General features: G+C 42.9%; 1 protein-coding gene across 2 annotated transcripts in view; it reads right to left on the bottom strand.

Annotated features, from left to right (window-relative positions):
* Positions 1 to 21,356, bottom strand: part of SPRED2 (sprouty related EVH1 domain containing 2) — a 60,679-nt gene that overhangs the window by 30,825 nt on the left and 8,498 nt on the right. The window contains exon 1 of one of the 2 annotated variants that reach the window (XM_033055609.2): positions 4,071 to 4,154. The exons of the other annotated variant lie outside the window; for it this stretch is intronic. Within the exon in view, the coding sequence (XP_032911500.1) occupies positions 4,071 to 4,087 (17 nt within the window). The 5' untranslated portion in view covers positions 4,088 to 4,154. Of the gene's footprint in view, positions 1 to 4,070; positions 4,155 to 21,356 lie in introns of those variants that run through there. 2 annotated transcript variants of the gene reach the window in all.

Here is a 21,356-nt window from a genome sequence, read left to right as displayed (position 1 = left end):
AAGCATCTGAAGGGATTACCCAGCTGCATGGCAGCCAGCCAGCATTTTCCAGGTTGTCTGCCTGCCCCACCCCGAGTAAAAAAAAAAAAGAAACGGAATGAACTTGGGGAGTAAAGGTAGCGTCGAAAAGCATGTGTTGTTTTTACCGGAAGGAAAAGAGAACTCTTAAAAAAATATAGCTCATGGGTATGCATATATATCTATAAAAGTAAAACAGAGTGTGTGCACGTATAATTGCTCTTCTGGAGGACACAGAATTTTCCTACACAAGTGACTGAATATTACCTCACTGTCATCACTGAACCTGGTTTTGATATCTATAGTCCAACTCCCAAAGCATTTGTGTGTCTAAGAGACAGGTGACATTTGAGGCTGATAGAAGTGCTGTCCCCCACCATGTACACATGGAGCTGCCATCATCCTGTGCTCTCAGACATAAACCACATCACCTACAGCAACATTTATGGGGGACAAAGTCATAAGCCCACTATATGGCTGGGGAGGGCTTATGGCTGCATTCCTGCACCCAGGACTAACAACCAAACAATTCACTCCTTAGTTAAGCCATAAATTTCACCACTGTCTTTGTAAAAGGAGGGTGGGTCTAAGTAGACAACTCCCTTCCACCAGCTGCTCTTCTTTTCCACTTTACTTCCAAAGCAGCAACTGCAAATACCATCCGAGATGTCTAAAAATCCGAAGGGGGAAAAAATAAAGTAGTTCAACCCACCATATTTACTACTGTTTTTTGAGTTACTACATCTAGTATCTGAAACACTTCCCAGACATCTTCCATAACTCAGTAATATTTTTCCCTCTAGTCAAACTAATTGACCAAAATACAAGCTATTGTTGCCATGAGGCACTCAGGTATTTTCCTTCCTTCCTAACTCTATAGTTTACAAAGCAAGGAGAGATACAGGTCTCATAAAAAATAGTATTTGCATATAATGAGTATCGCCATTATGGACTTCTGTCTTTTAATCCGTGCATTGACATTCCCAGATCACAGGTTTCAGGGAAGAGCTGAAAGGACAGCAGGAGGTTGCTAATGCAACAGCAGCAGAGGTCAAGTTGTTCAGCTGAACCAGGCACATAAACACAATTTAAACTATTTGGATCCAAACAAATGTAACTTTATGATTACTGGGGCATAACTTGTCTCTGGTTGACCTGGATGTATTTCACATTGCCAGATGTTTTCCCTGCCTCAGTAGCTCCAACAGCTGGAGTTAAAGCCATCACATTCCACGCAGGCGATGGCTGTAAGTTGTATTGTGAGGTTCCTCTCTGCAGTTCACCCCACAGTCAGAAAGCAGGGACATTTTGGTGGAAGACACTAAAAGCTGCTATTTTTAGAGTCCCGCTTCCTTGATCCGATGGTCAGTTTGCAAACCTACTAGCAAGGGTGACATAGCTGCAGATTATAACCAGCATTTTCTTCTTAAAATCCTAATTTACCCATTAATTTGAAAGAAAACTTCGGAGTGTATGCAAATTAAGTTGATATTTCCATACCACTTAGATTTCCAGCAGGTTTGAAACTTTTTCATTAAGTTCATCACCAAGAAAAAAAAGACATCTGTGTCTCTCTGATCAGATCAAATGTTAGAATGGAATCTGAGGAAAACCATGGAAAACCTCCCAAAAGTTTTCCTTGCCCTCACTTCTGCATCGTACCAGGAACAAAGAACCACTATACCTGTAACCCACTGCTTGTATAACCAATATGCAACCTGTATTTCTGTGTTTTTCAAATCAAATACCACCAGAATAAAAGGGCACCTGGGAAATTTTAGTTGCCACACAGTCAGAGTAAATGCAAACAATTCAGTCTGCACATTCCTCGCTACAGAGATGTTGGTAGAGCCTAGAGTAGCCCCAAAGGCAAAATGAAGAGGGGTCAGGTCTCCACAGACAGTGCTCAGCAAGTTTGGGTTTGCTTCCAGCACTGCAGCACATACAAAAATCCTTCACAGGAAAAACTAATAGCAGTTTTGTTTGGTTTGTTTTTCTTTTTTTTTCCCCAAAAGAAAAAGGACTTCTCAAAAAACCAAGACACCTGCAACAACGCAGCCACCCGCCTCCACATCTCCCTTAAATGCCGAGGCAGTGAGGAACAAAGGAACCCTTTCACCAAAACGTTTGTTCAACATTTAAGGCTGATTTTATTGAGTTCACAAGAAACAGCTCTATCCTAACTAGCTCAAATGGGATTTCATAATCCCACAATTAGTTCAGATCCTTCCAGGAAGTACATGAAAATTCATTCCTGAAATACATACATTACATATATATATTCAAAAATACACTTATTAAGTAGTTCTGCATGGACTAAATATATTTTTTTTTTTGCCAGTATAACATACTTTACCATGCCAGACTTGCCCAGTGATCCCCACAAAGTGCTGTACATGTGGGCAAAACCTCAAATGAACTGGAAGCAGCTTTTTAGGGAAAAAAGCTGGCTTACAAGCATGCTGATAGGCAAGCAAAGATCCATTGATGCAGCTCAAGTGGATGGAATTTAAGGTCTCTCCCCAGAAATTAGCTTATTACACAAACAATATTGAATTAAAACAACATTTTAACAGCATTGGGGCAGATTAATTTATGACTCGTGTCTGTAATGAAGCATTTATGTAACATTGTTGAAACTGTGTTAGAGCTATCAAAAGTCACAGCAAATCTTGTTACAAAAATACTCCAAACAATGTTTGATTTTTTTTTCCTAAAAGGCAACCGCAACATCACTGGGACATACATACTAATGACAAAACTTCTAATGAGCAACCATTCAAGGAAATCCCTTAAAAAAGACTTTCCCTCAAATCTGTTGAATGGATCAATTTTGCAACAAATGGTTATAAATGCACAGGGTGGTAGTCTCAAAAAGTTAAAAGGGGCAGCATAATATATTTGAATAATTTGCCCTGCACCTCACACAGTACAGACATGAGTTGCAGCCTCAAGTCCTCCTATTTTTGTGCAACAGTACAAAATATTAACAGATTACAAGGAAGCTAATTAGCACTATCATTTACAGTAATGAGTAATAAATTGTTGTTGCATGACAGATGGTATTTGTTTTATATCACGTGTAAGATAAGTAAAAATCACATAAAAGTTTAGCCAGCCAAAAAGGCAGATTAATAAAACCTGCATTCTAAATTGATTCCCCCACTTAAAAAAAAAAAAATCACAACTAAGTTCTACCCTAGTTTTTTCCTAACATAGACTGACCATAAGCACTCCGTTACTGCTATCCTATGTTAGCTAATGAACAGCAATACTTAGCAAAAAAACTACCGACAATCACAGAAATTGCGTTTCAAAAAAATTATTATGTCTGTCGACAAACATATACAGAGTATTTCTGTAAACTCGAAGTTTACAAAGAAAAGAAAAAAAATCGCTCACCCAAAGGAAGCTGAATTTTCCCCCACTTTCCTTCATTTTGATCCTTCACTTGTAATGGAGATTACAACTAGATTTATCCCTTTGAAAACATCCTCAACGACATATATAACTAGAAGAGTAGATAATATTTTGCAAATATGAAAAAAAAATAATTCTGTGACTCAGTTCCAGCTGGGTCTGTAACAGAGGAGGGGTGAGGGAATAAGCAGGATAACTGCAGTCTAAATCTAAGGGTTTTCATCTTTTGCCAGACAAACGAACATAAAAAAGAAGACATTCTTGGCTATATCAAAACCAGCACATGCATTGTTTTTACCTTCAACCTTTTTTGATAAATCCCCTACTCCATCAAATGTCCATGGAGAGGGACATCAAGGGAAGCAGCTTCCTATGCAGCATCTATTATTCCTACTGGTATTTAAAGAAAGGGTGAATGTTAAACCATTAGTTCTGAGAATAAAAAATTGATATGTAACCATAAATGAAAGGCTGTGTTTCACAGAAGAATTCATACATATTCACTGATGAATTATATGCTGATTTAGACAACATTCAGAAAGGCTGTGGGGGCAGATGGGGGGAAGGCAGAGGGGGGAAAAAAAACCCAAAAGGAAAAAATATGGAATCATACGCAGCCAGAGCATGCTTACCTGCTGGGGGATGCCATTTCCTCTGCATTTTAAACCTTTACTGCTTGGTTTTAGCACCATTGCCACCAGCAGCCTCCCTGTCTGCGCTGGTTACCCGCGTCCCAGCTGGCTGCTGCTGGGCAGGCGGCTTCCCCCCATGCGTGATTCAGTCTCCTTGAGGGATGTGCTGCATTGTGCGGAGTGACTCATCCCAGAGGTATTCTGCACATTACAGCCCCAGCCGGGCCATTACTCATTTGCAATATCCTCCTGGCTCGGAAGAGAACATCGACCAAAGATCCTTGTTTCCCCACCCCGGTTATAGGCTGGGAAACAAATAATTGCGATATAACAGCCATAAACTCATGACGAGGATGTTCAGCTGAGCGGGTGAACGTGCTGCAGAGAAGCTGCCCCAGCCCGGCAGGCGTGTCACCCATGCAACCCAGGGCTGCCAACAGGTCCAAGGATGAATCCAGGTGTCATTTACTCTGATAGTCCACCAGCACTTTATTGACAAAAGCTGCCAACACAGCACTGAGACCAAGGGTCCAAACAACTCAGAAGGTCTGGAGGAAGCACTCAGCCTTCCAATGTGTCTGCCTCCATCACAGTTCATAATGGGGTTTTACTACCTCCAGTGGGCAACGAGTTGGTATCTCTAAGTATCAGCTATACATCCTCTTATACCCCATCCTTGCTGGCAGCTCACACAACTCAAGTGCCAACAGCGACATCCCTGCACACGAGCTTGGTTTTGGAAACTGCATCTCCAAAGCTCCCTTGCTGCTCAGAAACCTTCATAACTGCTGGAACCCCTCGCTCAGTCAGGGTGTCTGTATGTCTCCACAAGTTCTACGATGACCCCTAATACCCTCTTCATTAAAGCAGAAATGCCTCAGCATTGATAACAAGATAAAAAATGTGACTCCGGAAGCAGCTTCTAAAAATGCCTGCCCAGTTTCTGAACTAATCTATGCTGATGATTACGCAGGAGGGGAGAAAAAAGCTAACTAAGTATTTCCAGGCTCAGCTGCTTCTATCTGCCTTAAATCCAAAAGGTTTTAACCCTGATTTGGGACAAAAATCCCTTTTTCCCCGAAGTGGAGAATGGTGACTGAGGTGATGCTGCCTGCAAGCATCCTTCTGAGGAAAGCTGTATCCCCACTTTACGGACACAGACAACCTAAAATCACAGGTGTTCCTGAAAACTCCATGCTTGGATCATGGAAATGCTGAGCTAAGGACCAACGAGGTTTGAACCCAGCTTCAGTGAGCAGACACCAGGCTGCATGGAGGATGCTGGGACATGAGAATGAGCTGGACTAGACGGCCTTTAAAGGTCCCTTCCCATCTAAACCATTTTGATTCTACGACATACAAACATTTGTTCCCTGCTTCTCTCCAGCATGCAGCAAGTACATGTGCAGGTGCAGCTGCAGGCACCTATTTGCAGCTTGGCTGGATTTTGTAATGACAGTGGAATCAAGCTACAGTCCAAAGCCATGATGAAGACAACAGGAAGCATGCAAAGTTCGTTACAGTGGTATCAGCGGACAGTTGAATTTCAATATACAAAAAGATCTTTAGTTTAATGGCCAAAGGATAGTCTGTGCTGGTAGAAGTGCATTTGCAACCAACGGTTAGCTCATTAGCCAGAGTATCATGCTATGCAAGTAATTAAAAACAATAGGTGGGACTTTTTTTATATTTTAATTGCACATCCCTAGTCCACATCTCATCCTGTCCAGATGTGCCAGAATCTGCCACCTCACTTACAGTAGTTTCACGAATACAAGCCGCACGGATTATAAGCCGCACCCCCGGTGCCTCGACAATGTTGCTGTCTTTGTCAATAGATAAGCCGCACCCCGAATATTAGTCGCACTTTCGTTCGTCGCGAGAATCCGTGCGCAGCTTTCACAAATTGGCCAATTAGTAACAGGATCGCGGCATAGCGGGCTTTACTGGCTCGGGGCGGGGCCAGGAAGGCTTGGCCCGCTCATGGTTGCCGACGGGGCCGGGTGGCCCAGCTCAGCGCCACGGCTCGGCGGGGCTGGCCGGGTGGTGCTGCCGCCGCCGCCGGGCTCGCTGGCCCCCCTCTCCCGTCAGCACCGCCCCGCTGCCGCGTTCGCTCGCCCGGCTGGCAGGGTTGCCGCCGCCGGGCTCGCCGCCCGCCCCGCTGCCGCTTTCGCTCGCCCTGCGCCGCTTTCGCGAGCGCCGCTTTCGCTCGCCGAGCGCCGCTTTCGCGAGCGCCGCTTTCGCTCGCCGAGCGCCGCTTTCGCTCGCCCCGCCGGCAGGGCTGCCGCCGCCGCCACCAGGTTCGCCGGCCGCCCCCTCCCGTCTGCACCGCCGCCGCGTTTCCTCGCCCTGGCCGGCACTGCAGGCCCCCGCACCGCCGGGCTCCCCCACGCTGCTGGCCCCGATTCTGCTGGGCTTCCCCCGCTGCCAGGCAGCCCCACCCGCCGGCCTTCCTGCTTCTGCCATGCTCCCCTGCACTGCTAGCCCCAGTTCTCCCGGGCTCCCCCGCCATGCTGGCTCAGGCTCTGCCGCCCTCCCTGTCCCGCCCTGCTGGCTCAGGCTCTGCCGCCCGCCCCCCACACTGCTGGCCCCGCCTCTGCCAGGCTTTCCCACCTCTGCCGGGGCCGGCCGGGCTCCAGCTTGGCTTGGGGCTGCCGCGGGCTCTCACTTCCGTGTTGGCAGCTTTTAGAATTTTGTTAATAGATTAGCTGCCCCGGAATATTAGCCGCACTTCCGGGTTTCCACCAAAATTTTGGTCAAATTGGTGCGGCTTGTATTCGTGAAATTACTGTACCTCCTCAAGCTCTGCAGCAACACTGATTTTACCTTCAAATGCTTAATGCAGCACCCATCAGCTCAATCCTCATCTGTCTCCAGCAAGAATTCAGCACACAAGTCCAACGCAATGTCAGCCAGAAAAATAAAAGAAAGCTGCCTGGCACTTTTTGCTGCAAGTCCAGTTTCTAAAGCTTTTCCCCCAAGGGATGGGGGGAAGATGAAATTAGCCTCCCTGTGCAAGACAAAACTATCCTTGAATAAGCTGTGTTGTAATCGTGTTTTTGAAACAACATCTTGAGTAGTTACATCTCCCTACAGCTTTCCTGTTTTCTTGCCTTCTTACTGGTCTGCAGACCATCCTGCCACTTGCTCCTAAAATCTCAAGGCTCAGTACAGAGAGAAACTTGGACCATCAGAAGGTTCTTACAGATAAGCAACATCAACAAACAGTTCCAGTATGACAAATTACATAGAAAAGCCATCACACGGTACTGTACAGGTACCACAGTCTCACAGCTGCTGTGGGGCAGCTCTCAGCTCATGGGGCTGGGTTGAACCACCATCTGGGTAATCTCTGCAAAGCTGCTGCTTTGCCCAGGGTCAGGAGCAGGTGGGGACAAATACCGTGTGTGAAAATGCAAGACAGAAAAAAAGCTCTCTGTTACAAAAGTTACAGCATGCTCAATCCATAAGGATGGATAATGCCCTTGCCTTTTGTCTACATCCAGAAGCAGTTGCATCAGTCAAGAACCACCGACTCATTCAGCTGGCTTCAAGCCCTGCTACCAAGGGTTTTCTCCAAAGCGAAGCATATATCAAGTCACTGGATCAGCATCAACTGAATTACTCACTGGCTGGGTTCTCACCTTTGCACATGTTCTTTAACCTTAAGACTAAGCTAACAAACCTCACCTCCAAGACTGGCAATGCTGCTGCCCTTAAAAAAATTATTATTAAAATAATTATTATTTTTCCCCTTAAATACTGCCCAGTCCAGTATATTGCACACCCAACCCTACTAGCTCGGCGCTATAGTGAAATATCCTCCAAGTTTTTCTTGCAATTCCTAGCACGGACCGGGGAGTGGCTGTGCCAACATATGAACATTTTCCCCATTTCCCAGCACAATTCATGCTGCTACAAGGTTCTGCTGTTAGAAACCCAAAGTAAACACTGCACCTGGAGAGCCAGCAAGGTGGTGGATCTGCCTTTTCCTGCCTACCAGCCAACTACAAGGATAGCTCAAAGAGCTGAGACAGTGGCTGGAGCAAGAGGAGCCCATTTTCACTGCAGCTGCTGGAGTGCTTGTGGTGAGAAGAATGAAATTCAGTCACCTTGTTAACAGCAGTCATATCAATGGGCTGAACTTCTGCAGCAAAGCATTAACAGAGCACCTGGGACCAGGCTCTGGCAGTTGTGAACTGGGCACAAAGATGTCTCAGCACACAATTCCAGTGCAGTGTGAGGTGTTTGAGTATCTGCAGATCCAGGTCCATTTTGGGAATATGAAACTTGTTAAGCCTCACTCTCTGGGAACACCAGGCAACCTACATTAAGTGTAGCATTCAAGATTAACCACAGCAATTATTACCTGAATATAGCTTACTGTGCCTTGTAAGAGGTAAAGGAAGTCACTTTTCTCCATTTTTGTTTAAATTAAAAAACCAAACCAAACCAAAACTCAAAAGAGAACAAAAAAAACCCCCAGTCAATCAAACACCCTCCAAACAAACAAGCCCTAACAAAAGACTTCATAGACATGGTCAGTGTAGTTTATGTCCAGCTCTTGAGAGACAGCCACTGCACTTATGCTGTTCCTGGTGTCCACAAAGCTTTATTGAATACCAGGTTCATTAAGCTGTGTCATAGGGAAGAGCAGAAGTATGGCAAAAGATAGGAAAAAGGGCACAAAAGCAGGTTCTTAGGAAGGACTTCAGACGTTTTATGATACACTTTAGGCTGCTGAACATTCCGGGAGCACTGAAATGCTCCTCCCACATATCATTACCATGTTTTCCCTATTTTGAACGTCATTCTCATAGATGAATAGACCTTTGTACATATGTATGACAAGAAAAAATGACCCCAGCTTAGATGGGTATTTCCAGCCAGTATTTGGGTGGAGGCCATATGGATTTCGTTTTCCTGCAGACAGATCAAAGGAAAGCACCAAGAGCGTCTTACTTGACTCCAAATAAACACCCATGACCAGAAAAGAGGTTACACAAATGACAGGCACTGAGTTCCTCCACACTGGAAAAGCCTCATGTGCTTTTCTTCTAATTAAACCCTTCCTCCATGGCTCCTAATTGATATCTGGACAAACAGATGTAATATACTCCAGGAAATCTAACCCTGTACTTTGCCTTATTTGTGTGACATGGCCTCAGTCATCACAGGGTACACTGCAAACTTTCATTTTCTTGATAGGAAACTGGTCTAAAAAACAAGCTACTGAAAAACCAAGGCCTTGCTCCTCCCTTTTTATTTTGCAGTTTAATACTTAGCTCAAAGTAGAGGTACTTAACTATGAGTCTTTTAACCACTGTGTCCTTGCTTTCTCTTTTTTAGGATACAATTATTTTATTGTGTGAGTACTCACAGCCCAATTATGCACATCCTAAACCAGATATATCATTTTGTGTCTTCTCCAGTTTCTTCCCTCTAGATTTCACATCACCTTTACTGCTCTCTGAAGGCGGGCACTATATACTGGAAAGCCCCACACTACAGCTCAATATTCCATGGTAAAACCACCTGCAGACCAAGAGGCAGACACCAGGATAACTTTTATCCACCCACATTCCTAAAATCAGTGACAATTCCTGTAAAACTGTGCTGACCAGCTCCAGCTTCATACTCTCCAATCTGATGCTGACTGTGCTTCCTGTCAGCCACTTCCCTGTTTTGCCAGGGACTGACTTGAACTAACCAGCTGAAGTTTTCAGGATCACTCTGCTTCTCTGTCACTGTTAGTAAAACATTATCTTGCCCTTAAAATGTACCTTGTCCAGCTCTTCGTTTTAGTGCTCTTGGGAACAAGTTGCTATTTTATAGACTTGAAGTAAGATGGTTAACGCTTATGATCCTACTTTTATTTTTAGTAATGTGGGAATTATTTTACTGCTCATTTGTGACAGTGATCCTCACATTCTGCCTCCTTCAGAGCACAGAAAAAACCAAAGGCAGGATTCTCCTCCTGTAAGGGGTACTACAAGTATGACCAGGCCTGCCTTGGATCAGGACATCCAGCATTAACTACTTTCATAAGGGCATGCAGTGGTAGGACAAGAGGGAATGGCTTTAAGATGAAAGAAGGCAGGTTTAGGTTAAATATTAAAAATAAATTCTTTATTCAGAGGGTGGTGAGGCACTGGCACAGGTTGCCTGGGGAAGCTGTGGATGCCTTATTGTTGAAGTGTTCAAGGTCAGGTTGAACGGGGCTTTGAGCAACCTGGTCTTGTGGGACATGTCCCCAGTCCATGGCAGGGGCTTGGTTCTCTGATTCTGATTTTATTATTTAAGTCCCATAGCAGGTAGATATTTCTCACCAGTACCTTTGGTTTCCTCTGGCCAACTGTGTGCATCTCCTAACCCCTACTTTGTTCTCCCTGCAGTCAGCTTTCCTGTTTACATCTCTGCTGTCGCTTCCCCTGCACAGCTGAAGGGCTTTGGAAAAAGGACAAACAAACAAGCGTTTCCTCAAGATGCTGGCAGTTGTGTGCCTGTGCCTCTCTCCCTACCACTGTCCTTCGCCTGGTCACAATGCTGTCACATGCATTTAATGGCTTGTATTTCCTGTGCTCTGCTTTAACAGGCAGAATCTTTTAAAGGCTGAAAGATATGGTGGTACCAAGTGCCTACTGAATGTGTCCCTGGCAAGAGGGATTTTGCTTGCACACAGCAGAGAAATCAATCAGAGGAATCATCTTGGGGTCATCCTATTTTCTCATTCTGGCAGGTAAGGATTGAGCTGTTCAACACACTGCATGTTCATGCTCTCACACCAATTCCTTCCAATAAAGTTCAGTATAGGGACAGCTGGAGTCCCCTGATACATATGAAGGAGATCAAAGACTTCCATGGTCTTTCCTTTTAGCAGCAAAGACAGTGAAGCAGCTTCTCATCCTGTACCGTATCCATCAGGGTTTTTGGTAGACTCATTACTAGCTGGCAGCTCCCATCTCAAATCTTCCTGATTCATTGGGGAATACCACAACATCAGACCAAAAAAACCTAACAGCTTATGTAAGTCTATTAATTTAAATGGCCACAGCACTGTTTAAAAGCATCAAAAAATGAACCCCAAAGAGAAGCAACACTATCTCCTTGCAGAAGATCTGTGGGAAGAAAGCATCTACCTTTTATATTTGGGAAAAGCCCCATCTATACCACATACTAGCCATTTCCAATAAATTATTAAAGTATCTACAAGGGACGAAGAAGATATACCCTGATTTTTTTTCCCAACTTCACACCGGTTTTTCTGTCTCAAGCTGTGTAACAGCCACTCTACGCATGTTCAGCAGATGATAATGAAACCGCAAGTGTTTATCTCAATCCAAAATGGCTTCATTTTTTCTTCCCCTCCACCCTTAAACTCAGATTTAGCTAGAGTTTTATTTCCAAGGACAAAAGGTACCCTTTTATGCTCCACCCACAAACTTGGGGTTTTTTCCTTAAGGCAGTTTCATTCAGCTAACAAGTCTGACTTGAGGATTTAGCTGTCTCTGCCACTATGTCCACTAACATCTTGGGGCAAGAGAAATTATAGCAAGAAAGAGTTTTGTTCTGAAGATGGGTCTCTGCTGTATTTGTGCAAAGGGAGGACAACTCTATGCCCAGCACTCCACTGAGATGTTTTGGCTCCCAGACAAGACAGCAGCAGAAGAGTGACGTATCAGGACTGCCCTGCAAGGCCTTCTTTTCCACTAGAAATTAATATTCAGAGAAAACAGCAAGGTAAGCACAGACTTTGCTAAACAGTTTGCACCACAATGGGAAATCAGAAGTTGACAAGATGTCTGAATCCAAAGAAAACTCCTCCATGCCTCTCTGAATGTGATAAAGGGATACTTCCAGCATTAGCCTGCAAGATGGGCAAAGGCCCACAAGCTGCTCCTTTGTCCAGGGATGCCTTTTTATTAATGCTTAGTACCAAGAGGAGGTTACTGCCCAACCTGTGCTGCCTCCAGCATGATGACAGCCCTGGGAGCCACCAGGCCACTGCTGAGAAGATGCTGTGGATATCAACACAACCCAGTGCATTCTGCCACAGAAACCCGAGCCAGAATGAGCTCTGACTTACAGGCCCAGCTCCAGCAGATTCAGTGACGGAGTCAGATGATGACAACTCCTTTCGAAATAGAAAGCTGAGAGGGAAAGTCAGTTACTCATCCAAATCCAGTGCTCTCCCTTGGAAATGCATGAATGATGCACACCATCAATTTTGAGGGGGGAGAAGTCACATTCCTCCTGTCTTCACCCTGTCCAGATGTGCTTGGGCTGCAATGAGTCCAGAGAGAACTTGAGAGTTAAATCTCCATCCAACACACACACACTTTTTAGGAGGAATATATTTACGCATTTAATGCATATACTCGCAAACTGTGTTGAGATTAGCTAAAGTAACAAAAGTTAGTAGCACAACAGCTGAAAAGATTGATTCCATCTCATTATAACAAGGCAATGCAATATCTGGATGTGGAAAACAGGCACTTGCCTGTTGACTAATGGCCAACGCTCACCTTGCTAAAGGATTAGGTGGAAGTTTGTGTCCCAAGAGAAAGCCTAGAATGTAGCAGCATCCCTCTTCTGGAATTTCAGCTGACACTCAGACAGGAATCCTCCAGATGCACTCACAACCAAGTAAATGAAATTTAGCCGAAACAATACTTTGTCAAAAGTAACACAAAGACAGTGCTCTCTAGAATTTGGTGCTACTTGCAGATGTTCTAAAGGAAGTCATTAAAGTCATTAAAAAGGTACTTTAACCCTTGACAGTGATTCATCTAGGTACTTCTTCTAGTAAAAAGCCTTATTACTGAGGGGAGAGTTTCCTATTATTTGCAGGAAAATTCAGATGAGAACAAGTAGATACAAATTTGTTAAAAAGACAGATAAACATGTACAGGAAATACTTCTATGAAGGTCCTGATCCTCTGAAGATTAACAATCTACAGCACTGGAGACAAAATCATGATACTGAGGAAACAAGCAAAGTATGAAAACAGGAAGAAGTGGAAGTTTATTTTTTTATGTTATTTTGAGGGAATATTTGTTTTTATGAAGTTTAGGATACCAGCAAAAGCCTCCATCTGCAAGTCATACTATTCTTTATACAAAAGCAGTTGCAACGAGTTTCCTCATCCCAGAGCTGTGAAATGGGGAGACCATTCTGCACATTACAGATCTGCTGTTTCCTTACCACGGTTTTCAGTTTTCACCCCATCTAAAGCCATTATGAATTGATGCATGGACAATACTCTGTGGTTGACACCAATAAATCAAGTTATTTCGATGTTGCATTTTCCCCACAGACACAGGACTGACTAGGCGTTCCCTCCAGATATGCATCTTGGTATATTTACTGTAACAATATTAAGGTAGTACTTGTTGGAAATGAAGGGCTTTGACACAAAGAGAAAAGTTGTTCTGGACTTTCCTGCCTTAAGTTTTTGTTCAAATGAAAATAAAACCATCACTGCTGTGAATGACAAGGATGCAGCTGGCATGTGTTAGGGCCAGCCACCACTTCTGCAGCAACCTGGCAGCATAGCTGTTTTCAGACCATCACAAGTCACCAAAACTGAACAGACCCCATCACTTTGGAGACACCAAATGTTGCTTCTCTCAGGAACATCTTGTGTTTGTTCATGGCAACATCACAAGGAGCCCTCAGACTCCTATCATACATAACTTATCTTCCTTACGTGAGTCAGGCTGAGGCACAGCACAGTCTAGGGGTCTTCTGCTATTAAAGGAGGTGTGGAGAGTGGGAGACAAGGACCCCCACGTCAATTTGTCTTCACTCAGGATCTTTTTGAAGCAACTTCTCCCATCTTTTCCTTGCAAAACCCTGCAAGAAATTTAGGTAATTCCAACTGCAACCAATGCCATGCACATGCACTCAGTGCCAGCCTAAGAGCAGAATTCAAATCTGTCTGCAGAATTCCCAGAGCACAGAAAGCCCTCAATGCAGAAAATAAGTTTAACTTAACCTGAAAAAAAGGTTTAAATATTTATGCTCCTAATACGTCCTCATTACTCTTCAGTACCATTTATAGTTGAATTACTTTTGTCCACTGAAAGTCATCCCTTTGAATAGGGTATTCACTGTTTAGGAAATACAATTAAACTTCCACATTAGTGGATCTTAGTTAACTATCAGGGGAAAATGACCTACATCAAGAAAATGCAAGTGCAACACCATCAGCCCCTGCTTTCCACTTGGATTTGGCCTCTACCACAACTACAATAATGATGCAGATGGTATTTGTATGGTTATTGCAAATATATAAGTATCTCTGCACTGGATCAAGTATTAAGCAGTTGCTATTTGTCTGACACACTACAAGGCACACGCCTTCTGCTTTTGTATGAAGAACAACAGTGACTACCTGTAATAATACAGTGCTCAGTGGGTATCTGCCTTTTTCCAATTCACCTTTCCCTTCCACATGATGGCTTACATTCAAATTCTGCTGAACTACTGCAAATTCAATAGACCACTTTTTTTACCTTTGCTGCCTTCTGGGTTTGTCTGCCTCACAAGTGCTCGTGTACCAGAGTTTTATGGGACCAAATGTTCTACACCACTCTGTAGCTTCTCCTGTTCAGTACTGGTATTGGTAATTAAACAACTCACATCAGTTACAAGCAGAAACTCGAATAATAATAATAATAACAATAAAAGACTGAGCCCATGAACATCAGTTTCTAGGAAATCACTATCGGAAACACTGCTGAAGTTCATGCTTTCTGGCTAATTAAATACTTGAGGCAGTCGTAAGGAGCTGCACCCATACAGAGTGCTTACCAAGGCTTCCTGTGCTTTCCACCCTGATGTGTCACCCAGAAAAGTCATCTCAGCTCTGAAATGACACCCAGATGTCCCGACTTCACCTATTCTTTGCTTCAGATGAAGGAATGAGCAAACAAAAAGCCCTGTGCAATGCTTCCACAAAAGTACTGAACTTTGACTCCTGCCATTGAGGCAGATCATCAGTAGAGAGTCAACAAGCAAAACACAACAGTGTTCCACTCCATCCTCTGCCAACATCCAAGAGATACTTTCAGAAGTCACGGACTGCCTCTTCAAGCCCTTTTCTTCAAAGCATATAAAAATAGTATGAAGTAACAACAAAGCACAACAAAATGGTGGGTGCCTCATCCAACTTCTGTACTCTGGCAGCTCAGGTGACAGGACACAGAGTCCAGGACAGTTGTAAGCCAGATGATGCTGAAAGCATTGGACTTTTGTTCTGGGACATCTCATGGTTTCTTCACTTTGGACAGTCCTGGTTGCATGGGGCATTTTTTGCCTTATCCATTTATCAAACAGTGTTTGAGGTCCATCAGTACTTGGCACGTCAATGACTTGAGAAATAAAACAACAACAACAACAATAAAGTTCAAAGACCTTCAAAAAATCTTCATGGCACTGACTTTGGACTCTCCTGCCAACCAAGGTAGTGATGGGGAAGGCTAAGCCCTGGTGCCATGGACCCAGATACCCATCATGCCTATAATGACCAGCTGTTGCCAGTATGGAGGATGGTACAGGCGTTATTTCAAAAATTCCACTCCTGGATAGTGCCTGGGACATCCTCTGCCAAGCATGTGGCATTGAAAGTTCCAAGAGGCTCCCCACCTGCTTTCCTGACATGCTGCTGTGGAATGGGCACAGAGGGTTTTGGTAAGCCGAGGGGTGCTCACACTGTCTTCAAATAGCTGGTTTTATCAACTTTAACCTGCATCCATGGCTGCTGAAGGTGCTACATCCCATTTAGATTTGTAGGGATAAATTACACTTTTCCTTTGATAGGGAGTAATTTTTGCACGGTGCCACAATGCTTGTTCAGGTAAGCTTTCTATTCACCTGGGGCAAGCATGTTCTTCAAGCTTAATTAGATCATATCCCTAGCTAAAAAAACTTAATTGAAACTTCATGCCAACCTATGGTCTGTTCCGCATGTCTCTCATGCCTCGTGTAATAGAAGTCCAAGGGTGGGAGAGCAGCGTGGGATGGGGAGAAGGTTTAATTTTAGCCAAAAGGAAGAACAGAGTCAGCGCACTGCCTAGCTAAAGAAACAAACAAAAAACTAAAAATCCACTCCACCACAACCCTGCTCCATGACATGAACTGACTAGTATATGAATATGACCCATAAGGCAGAGGAGCACTGAGTGTCAAAAAATGCTCACAAAACTAGAGGTACAACCATGGATGACACAAGTCAAGAGTGCTGAGCTATGTAATGTGGGGGGACAGCCTGCACAAGCCTTGGAGGTACCAACAATGCACTCTCAACAAAACTAAGGCTTATCCTGCAGAGGGGAAGTTATCACATACAGAAGCAAGTATCTTTTTTAAGCATGGAAGAGGTTAGTATATTTAATATCTTAATTAGTTCATGAATGACAAAGCCACAGTGTTGCAGAAGAAGTTTCTGTATTTAAAATTTTCCAAAATAAAATTAATATACAGAGACTGGATTTTAGCCTTTTAGGTCCTTCTTTTCCCCTATTTAAGGCCTAAGTTTTTAAGTTTTCAGAGTAAGTTACATATAAAATAGCAACAACATATACAAGCTGTAAACTAGCACAAACCTTCCAACTTTTCTTTATTTAATTAACTGAAGAAACTCATTCATGCTCCCTGTCACGCAGCACCTTCCAACAAGCCACACTTTGCCCTCTCTCCAGTCGTATGTTTCTTCCTGGGATTCAAAGATTTCCCTTTGGTAGCAAGGGAGTTTCTAAATCCCCTTCATGAATTATACAGGAAGAAATACCTGAAATAGGCACTCAACCAAGAACAATTCCATTGAAGCCATCCAAGGAAAACCCTCCTTGGTTTTCTGACATCTCACTAACCTAGGGAGCTCTAAGGACAGTTCTGGCAATTTGCAGGTAGGACTGTCCTGGACTTTATATAATATATCTTTGAGGAAAAGACTATTAACTTTCTAAGTTTTCTCTGTCCAGAATTTGAAGCAAAACATCAAATCAGCAAAACACCCCAAAGGGTTACTTTTTTCATCAATCAATACTTATGATTTTCAAGTGTCTTGAAATGCATGACAGAACAGGAAAATTTATCTATGGATTTAAAAAAAAAAAAAAAATCAACAAGTTTTTTTGCGTTTTCTGTACTTGCTGCATGAGATTTTGAGGACAGGTTTAGGTGCCAGACAGTTTTGTCCTAACCCAACACCATTTCTGTAAAACACAGCAGTTTCCCTTTGTTTGCCTTGCACTGCTGACTTCCATGCCTCACGTCCCTGCTCTGCAACCACCACCATCCGTCATGCTTCAGCTGCCTCTCCCTGGCTATTTACTTAGGGTTGGGTACAGTCAGGAATTCCTTCGTAACAAAATGTACAAACGTGCTTTTACATGGGGCATTTCGATGCTGGAGAGTGCTCTCAAGGAGTTTCCCTTTTCTGCCCTGAGGAGTTGGTTTTACTCAGAAGTTCAGGGAACAGCAGAAGTTTGTTGCTGACAAAAGTCACAGGTGGAAGTAGGGGAAAGGGGCTCAACATTTACTTCATCCACCTAAGGATACAAGAGCTTAAGAGAGTGCAAAATCCAGAACATAAGATATGATAAGGCTTAACAGGTAAGGAAATAGCTAGGTGCTCTGTATCTGGTAAGGACCGCACCCCTCAATGATAAGCCAAGGAAGACTCTCACTGTCCAACACTGGAAGACACCACCTGCAGACACCAAGAAGATTCACTTCTACTGATCTAAGAAAAATAGTCACCACCTCCTTGTGCCCACTCTACCAAACGGTGACCCAACTGGCCCAAATTCACATCATGGCAGCTAATAAAACCATGAGCTGAAATTAATTAGTACAAAAAATCTCTATTTTTTCCTCTGATCCAAGATAAATTTCTCTGCCATTCTGTTTTTGCCTCCTTTCCCCACTGCTCTCATTACACACAGGGATGTTTACTTCAGTATCCACTGTAAAATAAATCTAGGGCTAACCACACTCAGAAGTAACCTACCAAGTATTTTTTAATGCATGCTAAGATTTGGAGAGTCACCTTCATATAAAGATAAGAGAGGATGTAAAGGATCTGCCTTTCATGCTTGGTTCTCAGCTGAACGAGAGTTAATGTTCACCACTTCAAGAGACAACCTCTTCCAAATGCAGGCATGTTCTCTGCAACCAGCAGCAATAGCTCTCAGCTAGGTCCCTGGAGCCCATCACTGAGTTCTTTACAGCATTATTCACAATAGCTTAGGTTATATATTGTGTCTAACTGCTCCATAGATAACTGGTCAGAGACAACAGATCCAGACGCCTCTTGCAAATCAGTTGGGCTTTCCAACCCTGGCTTCCTACAGGTCAGGCGTTTCTTCATAATGGACAAAGGTAGGACAAGGTTATTTTAAATATCCACACCGTGAGCAGGTATATCCAGGGCTCAGTACTTGTGATCAAAGGTGAATGATGATCTCAAGAATGTCAAACCAGGGATGTTCATTTTCAGTCCCACCTCTACCATTTGTACCCCAAGCACAGAAGTCATAGCAATTTTTTTCCTTCTTAAAACATGCAGAAGCAAGCACTACCTGCAGTTGACTATGTTCAGGACGGTACCAGACTCATGCAGAACCACAAAACCTGGCAAATGGTCTTATTATTCCTCCCATTCCTGCAGCACAGAACAAGCCAAAGAGAGAAAAAATCTAATAATATTGAATTGCCTTTTTTTCTTTATATGAAATTTGCACAAAAGGTATGCCTTTTAAAATCTCAACACCTAAGTGCTGGAAAAAAGGATGTATTTTGTCCTCTGTATCACCCAATCCCAAATCAACATAGAAACCTTAGTTACATTCACAACTCAAAGAGAATGGATTAGCAAAATCACTCTGTGAGTTTATTACTTCAATCACTGCAGAATGTGGAGTGCATTTGGCCAACAGAGGCAAACCCAAAGCAGTAAAGTGCTCTCCTGCTCACTGCTATTCCCCTTTGGTTTTGTTTAAGCAAGCACTGAGAAAGCAAATTAGGCTTCCAACTCTCAACTCCTGTAATGGCACGAGATACAAAGCACTGACTCCAGAAGTTTATATATTTTCTCTTTAAAACATGAATGGGAAAGTGTATACAAACACCCTTCTTTCCCCATCCCTTCCTTCCCATAAGAAGGGCTGTTTATTTTTTTATTTGACCTTATGAAAGGTTGGGGAAGCTATTCCACCAATACTCTGATAAAGGCAGCCCACGCTTCCTTACGGATATATTAAAGGGAAGGAGGAAAAAAAACCCAACACCAAAACACCCCACCAGCAACAAAGCTGCTAGATGTATTATTTAAAGACTTTAGGATAGAACACTAAATTTTATCAACTAATTAATCCAGTCTACAGTTCACCAAGAGCTTTCCTGAACTAGAAAACACAGAGTACACGAACACAGAAGCACTAATCACTGCAGAATTTCAGTACTCCATAGTCAAACCAAGATAAAACTGCATCAGATGGAGGTGTTTCAATTTATAGATCTTCAGGACCACTATTTCTAAAATAGTCCATATGGCTACTAACTCTAGGGAACAATAGTTTTTCTGATTATGGGGATTTTGATTTAAGAGGGGGCTTTTCCACATGCATTAGAAATTTATTTCAGGACTCTTGTTTGAAGGCACACATGCAGAACCAAACCAAATGAATGGTTGGTGGTTTGTTAAGCTGTAATTTTTATCATTCATAGGCTGTGATTTTAAAGGGCTCCTCAACTGCTCACTGGGGGAGGATCAGCACAGGTCACTGGCACAGCAATTGCTATCTCCACACCCAAAAACTGGCAGGCTCTGGCTAGATCCTGGCCCCTGGCCACCATTACTCCTAGGACAGAGTAATAAGTCTGGGAGAGAAGCAAGATTTTTAATGTGCAAGCACAGGAGAGAAGTCAGGTAAAAACATCACACTAAGGCAAGCACACATATTTTAACATCATCCAGCCCAGCATCATGCAAGATGGCCACAGCAATCCCAGGATGCACAAACTCTTTTGGAGTTCAATCCAAAGCATCAAAATAAGCCTATTTGTCTTCCCTTTATCTGCTGTCTGCTAAGCGTTTCTACACATACCACATTCTAATAATCGTAACTTTGAGGTGGGGGAAGATCATCCTCCCCCATGTACACATCAAGTTGAACAGATAAAATCCCTCACCTTTCTCCTGACTCCACCCACCTGCACAACTCTTTTGTTTGCAAGGATACTAACCAAAAATGGTCACTTATCCAGACAGACTGACCTGGGGTTTAGGACTTCTGGGTAAGGGAGACAAAAACTTTAGTAACTGATAAAAGCACAAACAAACCAGATTAACAGCAAAAAAGGTTGAGATTTATCATATAACTTGTTTTAGGAACTACTGTAAAAAGGCGCATCACTGACCTGATAAGATCTTCCAAATCAGTGGAGTTTATGTATACATAGGCACAAGCGGAAAAGGTTTATTTGGACTTTAAGGTTCTTCCTGTAGGATGCAGTGTTTATAAAAGGGTATTTCTAGAACTTCCTGACTGCATTTGTGAGATCATGCTCTCTGCGTGTCTCCAGCTCCCTCTGCACATCAGCCTGCCCCCTCTCCCATAAATACCCCTTTAATTTTTTCATTTTATATATTTATTTTAACCAATCTGGTTAACTCTGTATTTCACTTCCTTCAAATAACAAGCAGAAGTTCATCTCCAGCACTGCTTAGTAATTTTCCAGCCATTCAATACACTCATGAAGTATTACTATAACAAAATGCCAAATACTTGCACAGAAAAGAAAGAAGGAAATTTTTCCCTTAAGCAGTTCTAATGGCTTAATTGTACTGCAACCTTTTATTCTTGCTTTTAAACACACAAAACAAGCTCTGCACTCTTTTTCTTCTAGTTCAACTAAACTCCAAGTGCCTTTTTAAAAATGCAAAGTCATTCAAGCAATGCAAGTATGAGAATTACTATTTAATAAAACTTTATCTAATTTCCTAACCCTTTTTATCTTTACAGCCACCAAACTTCATACATACAGTAACAATATGTAAAGCAACGATGGGCTGCAACCAACTTTAACACCTCCCATGCCAAGTTTCAGTCAAGGACGAATTACGTTAGCAGCATTATAAATCTCTACTGACAAAATTTTTGCTGTAATTTCACTGGTATTTAAAATAAAAAAGCCCACCATTGAAGTATCAGTGGCTTTTCTGTAATTTATAAACACACACTTTAAATACAATGAGCACTACAAACTCCTGAAAT

The sequence above is a fragment of the Catharus ustulatus genome, chromosome 3 (assembly GCF_009819885.2).
Source record: "Catharus ustulatus isolate bCatUst1 chromosome 3, bCatUst1.pri.v2, whole genome shotgun sequence".
Taxonomy (NCBI): domain Eukaryota; kingdom Metazoa; phylum Chordata; class Aves; order Passeriformes; family Turdidae; genus Catharus; species Catharus ustulatus.
This window is presented reverse-complemented; position numbering and strand designations above follow the sequence as displayed.